The sequence below is a fragment of the Rutidosis leptorrhynchoides genome, chromosome 10 (assembly GCF_046630445.1).
Source record: "Rutidosis leptorrhynchoides isolate AG116_Rl617_1_P2 chromosome 10, CSIRO_AGI_Rlap_v1, whole genome shotgun sequence".
NCBI classification, from domain to species: Eukaryota; Viridiplantae; Streptophyta; class Magnoliopsida; order Asterales; family Asteraceae; genus Rutidosis; species Rutidosis leptorrhynchoides.
In genome coordinates this window covers 293,059,633-293,069,477 of record NC_092342.1, presented here as the reverse complement: position 1 = coordinate 293,069,477, position 9,845 = coordinate 293,059,633, and the positions used below count along the sequence as shown (strand labels likewise).

At 36.0% G+C, this 9,845-nt stretch overlaps 1 protein-coding gene across 1 annotated transcript; it reads left to right on the top strand.

The window, feature by feature from the left end:
* The first annotated feature begins 2,625 nt into the window (after positions 1-2,625).
* Positions 2,626-5,597, top strand: LOC139871155 (uncharacterized). Its single transcript, XM_071858893.1, has 4 exons — positions 2,626-2,745; positions 2,983-4,702; positions 4,895-4,993; positions 5,335-5,597. Exons 1-4 carry the CDS (start codon positions 2,626-2,628, stop codon positions 5,595-5,597), a joined length of 2,202 nt encoding a protein of 733 aa, XP_071714994.1.
* The last annotated feature ends 4,248 nt before the right edge of the window (positions 5,598-9,845 follow it).

Here is a 9,845-nt window from a genome sequence, read left to right as displayed (position 1 = left end):
AGAGAAAAAAAAGAAATAATTAACTTGATCTTTAAGCTAACAAATCCTAGTCTAATACAAATTATTGTTCTTGATCACCAAGTAATTGAGTGAGATTAGGAAACCTAACACATGACTTTGTTTCCTATATAAACCCTCATGTTATTCATACTTGGCATCACAAAATAAACCCACAAATCTGCATTTAGTCGACAGCCTTCCTGCAGTTTTCCCTCTATTTTCTGTCGACTAAAACAGCCCTTCTGCAGCCTTCTTTTGTTGACCAACAACCCTCCAAAATACCACCTGCAAATCGACTATCATCACCACCATAATAGCCTTTTTGCAGTCAACTAAACAGCTCTTCAAAAACCTGCTGTGCAGTCGACAAAACCCCACCAAAACAGCCCTACAATAGCCTGATGTACCTGCTGTGTTGCTGCTATGTTGTCAAACCAAAACAGACCCAAAACCCCTCAATTGGGTCGTTGTTGCTGCTGCTGCTGCTACTGGTTTCTGTTTCTATTTTGCATCATCATCATCAATTCTTAGTCTCATTCCTAATAAGGTAGCCTAAACCCTAGCTTAATCTTGTTTTAAATTTATTACTTTTAATATTATAAGTATATTGTTATAAGTATGATGATGTTTATTAAAGATGATTATGAATAAGGATTACAAGTTTATTAATAAGTTTGTAATTAAAAGAATTAAGATTATGTATATGAATAAGATTAAAAGTATTATGATTGTGAAGTATTAGTAATTTGATAATTATTAAGTATAAGATTATGATTAATAACTATGAGTATGATTTATGCATGAATAATGATAATGAATTAGGTTTGATCATGAAACAAGTTAATGATAATAGTTGAATTTAAAAGTAAACTTTATTATGAATTATGATTATGTTTATGTATAAGTATTATGGTAATAGTAGTATGATTATAATTGTAGAGTAATAAGATAAAGATTATGAATATGAATTGATTATGGCTAATAAGGTTAGGGTTAATGAATATGATTAGTTATTATGTTGAAAAGTTATGATTTTATGTGATAATGATTAAAGTTATTAGGTTAAGTTTATGATAAAAAGTTATGATTGTATGATTAATAATGTATAATGATAATGATATACATGCATGCATACGTATGTATGTAGATATATATATATATATATATATATATATATATATATATATATATATATATATATATATATATATATAGGTAGGTATATGCTTGTGTATGATCATATACATAGCATTGTATATGTATATTTTATTTGCTAAAACCAAAAAGCAAAATTGCGCGAATTACAATCCAAAGTTATGGAATGTTCGCTGAAAAGTAAAGATTGCGGATCAGCTTCCGCATTAATAATGGACTACGGTTTATTCTGCTAAGTTTCCGTGGATAGTAAAGTAAACCACAGATCGCGGATACTTCGAATACTATAAATAGAGAGCTTGGCCTCTCATTTATAGGTTGTTGATTCTCTGCCATTTGCTCGAGCCTTTGTGATTTTAACTTGTGATTTTGCCCAAGGGATTTCTACATAGTGCTAAGGTGAATTATGCTAATTGACAATCAAGACCGGGTCGGGGTGGTTGATCACTTGATTGTTAAAGTGAAAGACGATCATCGGGGCCCAAAATAATCATCAAACATTCCATCCTCCATCTTATTATTGCACTCGATCCTTAATCAAGTAATAACTTGATAAAGGATTAATCAATTGGCGCCATCCGTGGGACGCGTTTTACGAATTAAACTTGAAATTTTTTGTTTTGTGCTATCAAACGATTAATTGCCTTGTTTAATTCTGATCGTGTATTATTTTGGTGATTCACAGGCGAATATGTTTGTAATTGGCGGAAAGTTGCTAGATTAATTGAAATAATGAGCAATACTGATGTTCAAACAAATGCTCAAAAAAGAGGAAAAAAGCGAAAGTTGGCAAAAATGTATCAAAATTGGCAGTTTGCGCCAATTAATTTTCCAAAAATACAGAGCGAGGATATCTCTGAAATGCCGATAGTTGTATCGTGCAAGATCGTGGAAAATGGAATCACAATCATGAAAGTTCATGTTGATAATGGTAGTAGCGTTGATATTCTTTATGGGCAATGTTTTGTTCAACTGCCGGAGAGTATCAGAGCAACTTTAAGACCAACCGCAGCTTCGCTGACTAGTTTTGCGGGAGAATTCTCATTGCCTATGGGTGTTTTGCCTTTAGACGTTGAGCTTGTTGATGACAATGATGATGGTTTAGTGAGCCGAGCGCGACTAGATTTCTATGTTATGCGAACCTCATCTCGCTATAACATGTTGTTTGGAAGAACTGGCTTAGGTAAACTCGGAATTGTCCCATCTACAATTCATGGCATGATTAAATTTGCAACGCGTAAAGGTGTCGCGACAATAAATTCAACAAGCAAGGTGCCCATTTGTGCGGATATTAATGTAAAAAGTGCAGCTTAAGAAACTGCGGAAGTCGCGGAAAATATGGTAGTGGTTAATCTTGCGTATCCCGAGCAAAAAATTAAAGTGGGAAGTAATGTTAGTGCGGACACACGGAAACAAATTGTGCAGTTACTTGTGCAGTACATGGATGTTTTTGCTTGGTGTGAAAATGATATGACTGGTGTTCCGCGTAATATTGCAGAACACGGACTTAATGTAAACCCAGCTTTAAAGCTTGTGGTGCAGAAGCGTAGAGGCATGGCCCCAGATCGCGTGAAGTGGCTATGCGAAGAGGTAACAAAATTGGTGAGAGCTGGAATTTTACGCGAAGCTCAATACCAATCATGGATTGCGAATCCAGTTTTGGTAAAAAAGCCTGATGGTTCATGGAGAATGTGTATTGATTTTAAGGATTTAAATAAAGCGTGCCCTAAGGATAATTATCCACTTCCAGAAATTGATTTAAAAGTGGAATCTTTGCACGCTTTTCCATATAAATGTTTTTTGGATGCGACAAGGGGTCATCACCAGATCCCAATGGCTCAAGAAGATATAAACAAAACTGCTTTTCATACGGGCAAAGACATATTTTCCTATATAGTGATGCCTTTTGGTTTAATCAACACGGGTGCGACATATCAACGTTTGATTGACACCGCGTTCGAAAAGCAAATTGGGCGTAATCTTGAGGCTTATGTGGATGACTTAGTAATCAAAAGTACAGCGCATGAGCGAATTATCGAATATATGCGCGGAACATTTGACACACTGCAAAGGATAAACATGAAGCTTAACCCGCTAAAGTGTAGCTTTGGCGAGACCGAAGGAAAGTTTTTGGGATACCTTGTTACAGAACAAGGTATTCAAGCTAATCCAAAGAAAATCGCGGCTATTGAAAATATGACCGCACCAAGAACGATTAAGGAAGTGAAAAGTTTGACGGGAAAGTTAGCTGCATTAACGCGTTTCTTGTCTAAAGCTGCTAAAAGACAATTGCCGTTTTTCAAAACTTTAAAAGGTTGCTTGAAGCAAAAAAGTTTTGTTTGGTCAAGCGACGCAGAAGCTGCATTTCAAGAAATGAAGAAGTTGTTGAAAACTTTGCATACATTAACAGCGCCAATTGATGGCGAAATTCTCTACCTTTATATATCAGTGGCAAAAGAAGCTTTTGGCTCAGTTTTAATCGTGGAAAGGGAGAAAATACAAAAGCCTGTGTATTTTATCAGTAAAGCTCTTACAGGGAGCGAAATAAACTATGCGCCGATTGAGAAGTTTGTGTACGCGCTTATTCTAACATCGCTAAGGTTAAGAAGATATTTTCAGGGGCATCCAGTGCATGTGTTAACTAATATGTCGATCAAGCAAGTCTTAACAAAACCAGAGATATCTGGTAGACTCGCGTTGTGGGTGGTAGAATTAGGTGCTTATCAAATATCCTATCTTCCGCGAAGTGCTGTAAAGGGCCAGGTTATGGCGGATTATCTATCAGAAATACCTAGAGAGTTGGAGGTGATTAATGAGCGAACAGCATTAAAACCAGTAATGGGCGAAACTTGGGATTTATTTACTGATGGTGTTTCATGTGCAGAGGGCGTAGGTGCGGGTTTGGTTTTGGCAAGCCCAAATGGTGAAGAGCATACATACGCGTTGCGCTTTAATTTTGATGTGACAAATAATGAAGCGGAATATGAAGCGATACTTGCTGGTTTAAATATTACGCAAAAAATGAATATCATTAAATTGCGGGCATTCACAGATTTGCAGCTAGTAGCAAATCAGTTTAATGGCTCTTTTGAGGCTCATGATTCTTCAATGCAGAAATATTTGCAGTTATTGAAAGAATTAGCAGAGCGGTTTGAGCATTTTGAACTCGTGCAAGTGCCAAGGAGTCAAAATAAGAAGGCGGATGCTTCGAGCAAGCTGGCCGCTCTAACGTTCTCGCACTTTCAAAAGCAAGTTTGGGTAGAGGAATTGCCAAGTAAGTCAATAGATAACGATTTAGTGGTTGCGTATGTTATAGAGGAACAGCCAAATTGGATGGAACCAATCCTGCAATACATCCACAGTAAGGTTTTGCCAAGTGATAAGCGTGAATCTCGCTTAGTAAGAGAGCGAGCACCAATGTATATCATTCAAAATGATATTTTATATCGCAAATTATACTGCGGACCAATGATGCAGTGTGTTGGCCCAGTTGAAGCAGAAATGATAGTTGATGACGTGCATAACGGCTCTTGTGCACTCCACTCAGGCTATAAAACTATTGCGGCAAAAATTATGTGAATGGGTTACTTTTGACCATACTTATATCGGGATGTCGTAAAGATTGTTAAGCGTTGCAAAAGTTGTCAAAGGCATGCTCCGCAGAATCGGATGCCAAGGCATGATATGATTCCTGTCAGTTCGCCATGGCCATTTCACAAGTGGGCTATTGATATTGTAGGGCCATTTCCTGCAGGTCCTGGCAATGTCAAATTCCTGATTGTGGCAATCGACTATTTTACAAAATGGGTTGAAGATAAGGCGGTTCGCACTATCACTGGTGTGCAGGTGCGAAATTTTGTATGAGAATGTATTGTTTGTAGATTCGGTATTCCGCGCTAATTGGTTAGTGATAACGGTGCTCAAATAGTGAAAGATCCTTTTAAAACATGGTGCACGGATTTAAATATAATCCAAAAGTTTACATCGGTAGTGCACCCACAGGCTAATGGCTTATGCGAAGTAACCAATCGCGACATTGTAAGCGGTATTAAAAAGAGGTTATGCGAAAAGCGAACTGGTTGGGTAGATGAATTACCCAATGTGTTGTGGGCGCATCGTACCACTTTCAAAAAAAGCACAGGGGAAACACCTTTTAGTTGGTGTATGGTTCTGAGGCAGCAATACCCGCAAAAATTCTTGTGCCAAAGCATAGAGTTGCTAATTTTGAGGAAGAAGCAAACGATGATGCATTGCGCGAAAATTTGAATTTCATTGAAGAGCGAAGGTTAATAGCTGCTATCAGGGAAGCAAATAATAAACAACAAATCGCCAAATACTATAATAAAAGGGTGCGTGCTTTATCTTTTGATATAGGTGAATGGGTGCTACGAAATAATGATGCAAGTAGAGCAGAAAAGCTTGGTAAGCTAGGACCTAATTAGGAAGGCCCATATCAAGTTGTAGCAATTAATGCAGCAGGCTCATATAAGCTTGCAGATGTGGAAGGGCGAAATTTGCCCAATGCATGGCATGCGGCTTTATTAAAACGATATTATGCGTAATTTTACGAAAATCATATGAAGGCAAAGTTGCATATGTGTGAAGTACGAAATTAAATGAAAGATCTATGCTTGATGTTATTTTTAGGTGTTTTTATTTTTAATTGTTGCAAGTCTTGATCACGCTTGTAAGCATTTTAAAAGTTGACACTTGTAAGAATATGGAAAGAGTTTATTTGTGAAATACCAATAGCTTATGGAATGTTTTGTATTTTGTTTCATAATGGTAAGGTATTTCGCAATGTTTGCATAAGCAAAGTGATGAAATTGCCTACTTTTGCAGAAAATAACTATTGCGAAAGGAACTTTAAATCCTAAGTGTTTGATTTTGCCAATACTTAGATGCTTCGCAATGCTAGTTGGTTGCCTAAGGATCGCTTTGGCAGACTTAGAAGATTCATAACTTATAAATATACACGCATACAGATTGTTTCGCAAAAGTACATACTTATTATGTGAACGATAATAAAAGTTGGAAATTGCAAAGGACAAGTCCGTGTTATGAATATTATGATAAAAGCGCTATACAAATAAAAGTACTTGCAAATATATATGGAAATGCGAAAATTTTATTAATAACTACGCAGAGATAGCTGCGTGCTAAGTATTACAAATATCATCATGGCTTTGATAAATCAAGCTCAGTGATGTCTTTAACAGTAGCGTTATCCTGCTGACTTATCGCACTAACTTTAGGGATTGGAATGTCCGCTATGTTTCCTTGTGCAGTAGCAAATGCATCTCGAGCATCTGCAAGTGAACATACGCGGTCTTCAATCGCTGATGGCAGTGGATTTGGTATGGTGCAATGCGGAGCAATTTCATCCAAAAATTCCACTCTTTGGCGCAATTGTAGAGCGGCAGCGTAGGTTGAAAATTGAGCGGACACATGATGAGAATTAAGAACGTTTTTGGCAAACTCCGGCAAATGTTGGTGGAGTTGGGTGAACTCAAGTTTTGCAGAAGCCGAGGCAGCTAGAGCATTGTCTCGCTCTGCGGTAAGTTTTGAAACCTCCTCTTGTAATGAATTAATAGTAGCTTGGAGGTTATTTTCTTTTTCAGCTGTAGTAGAAACCTGAAGTTTTAAATCATCCACCGCGGTTTTTGCTGCGGAGAGTTCATCAGAAAGGTTAACACAGCGCTTTTCGCTGTCTTCAGCCTTAACCTTCTCAGCATTATACTTCAACTGTTCAGGCTCAAGAACATTGAAAAATTGTTCTTGACGGCATATCACATCATATGCCGAGTTAAAGCACATATAAAAGTTCTGAACAAAGCTGTTGTGCGCATCAAGCGTAGAGAGTTTCAAAAATTCGCGGAGAAGCTCGCCTGGAATTGCCAACTTCATTTGTTGGCGCTGATCTAATGCTGCAGTAGCAGAGGCATAGGTATATCCTGATAAACCGTCAATCCGCACCCCATAATAGTCGGGTGGGGTGCGGAACAGTTCTGTAATCTGGTCAAGTGTGTTTGGGCTTGTCAAAAAGGGGTCATCAGTTGAACCGCCTGCAAAAGCATGTAAATCATAAGAAGCGCACACACATCTGAACATTAATTATGCGACAGTGTTTAAAGCCTACCCGTTTGCTGATCCCCTTCATGATCCGATGTAATCGGATTATCATACAGAGTGGGGATGGTTTGCTTCAATTTTTTACTTTGTGATTGTGGCGGCGTCTAGAAGGGTCGTTTGGTGGAGCTTGCTTCGTGAGGGGAGATTTAGAGGTCAAATCGACGATTGGAATCATCTACTTCTCTTTCGACGCCGATGATTTAGCCTCGGGGCTTGTTAATAGCTTTGTGATCAAGGTCTTTGGGTTAATCTTGGACTCCATTTCGTCAATCTTCATGATAAAGTAAAAAAGGATTGTGAAAAAGAAAGCAGATTGGGATAATGAAATGAATGTTTTGATTATATTGCGAAGTATGTCAGGGTGGCGAGTGGAAATGGTTAATCACGGTTGCCCATATATATATATATATATATATATATATATATATATATATATATATATATATATATATATATATATATATATATATATATATATAGGGGAAATATGTGAAATGTCCCGTTCTTATTGATTAAAAACGTTCCATATTAATTGATTTCGTTGCGAGGTTTTGACCTCTATATGAGACGTTTTTCAAAGACTGCATTCATTTTAAAACAAACCATAACCTTTATTTCATCAATAAAGGTTTAAAAAGCTTTACGTAGATTATCAAATAATGATAATCTAAAATATCATGTTTACACACGACCATTACATAATGGTTTACAATACAAATATGTTACAACAAAATAAGTTTCTTGAATGCAGTTTTTATACAATATCATACAAGCATGGACTCCAAATCTCGTCCTTATTTAAGTATGCGACAGCGGAAGCTCTTAATAATCACCTGAGAATAAACATGCTTAAAACGTCAACAAAAATGTTGGTGAGTTATAGGTTTAACCTATAGATATCAAATCATAATAATAGACCACAAGATTTTATATTTCAATACACATCCCCTACATAGAGATAAAAATCATTCATATGGTGAACACCTGGTAACCGACATTAACAAGATGCATATATAAGAATATCCCCATCATTCCGGGACACCCTTCGGATATGATATAAATTTCGAAGTACTAAAGCATCCGGTACTTTGGATGGGGTTTGTTAGGCCCAATAGATCTATCTTTAGGATTCGCGTCAATTAGGGTGTCTGTTCCCTAATTCTTAGATTACCAGACTTAATAAAAAGGGGCATATTCGATTTCGATAATTCAACCATAGAATGTAGTTTCACGTACTTGTGTCTATTTTGTAAATCATTTATAAAACCTGCATGTATTCTCATCCCAAATATATTAGATTTTAAAAGTGGGACTATAACTCACTTTCACAGATTTTTACTTCGTCGGGAAGTAAGACTTGGCCACTGGTTGATTCACGAACCTATAACAATATATACATATATATCAAAGTATGTTCAAAATATATTTACAACACTTTTAATATATTTTGATGTTTTAAGTTTATTAAGTCAGCTGTCCTCGTTAGTAACCTACAACTAGTTGTCCACAGTTAGATGTACAGAAATAAATCGATAAATATTATCTTGAATCAATCCACGACCCAGTGTATACGTATCTCAGTATTGATCACAACTCAAACTATATATATTTTGGAATCAACCTCAACCCTGTATAGCTAACTCCAACATTCACATATAGAGTGTCAATGGTTGTTTCGAAATATATATAGATGTGTCGACATGATAGGTCGAAACATTGTATACGTGTCTATGGTATCTCAAAATTACATAATATACAATACAAGTTGATTAAGTTATGGTTAGAATAGATTTGTTACCAATTTTCACGTAGCTAAAATGAGAAAAATTATCCAATCTTGTTTTACCCATAACTTCTTCATTTTAAATCCGTTTTGAGTGAATCAAATTGCTATGGTTTCATATTGAACTCTATTTTATGAATCTAAACAGAAAAAGTATAGGTTTATAGTCGGAAAAATAAGTTACAAGTCGTTTTTGTAAAGGTAGTCATTTCAGTCGAAAGAACGACGTCTAGATGACCATTTTAGAAAACATACTTCCACTTTGAGTTTAACCATAATTTTTGGATATAGTTTCATATTCATAATAAAAATCATTTTCTCAGAATAACAACTTTTAAATCAAAGTTTATCATAGTTTTTAATTAGCTAACCCAAAACAGCCCGCGGTGTTACTACGACGGCGTAAATTCGGTTTTACGGTGTTTTTCGTGTTTCCAGGTTTTAAATCATTAAGTTAGCATATCATATAGATATAGAACATGTGTTTAGTTGATTTTAAAAGTCAAGTTAGAAGGATTAACTTTTGTTTGCGAACAAGTTTAGAATTAACTAAACCATGTTCTAGTGATTACGAGTTTAAACCTTCGAATAAGATAGTTTTATATATATGAATCGAATGATGTTATGAACATCATTACTACCTCAAGTTTAGTAGGTAAACCTACTGGAAGTGACAATAAATGATCTAGCTTCAAAGGATCTTGGATGGCTTGAAAGTTCTTGAAGTAGGATCATGACCAAAAACAAGTTCAAGTAAGATTTTTACTCGAATTAA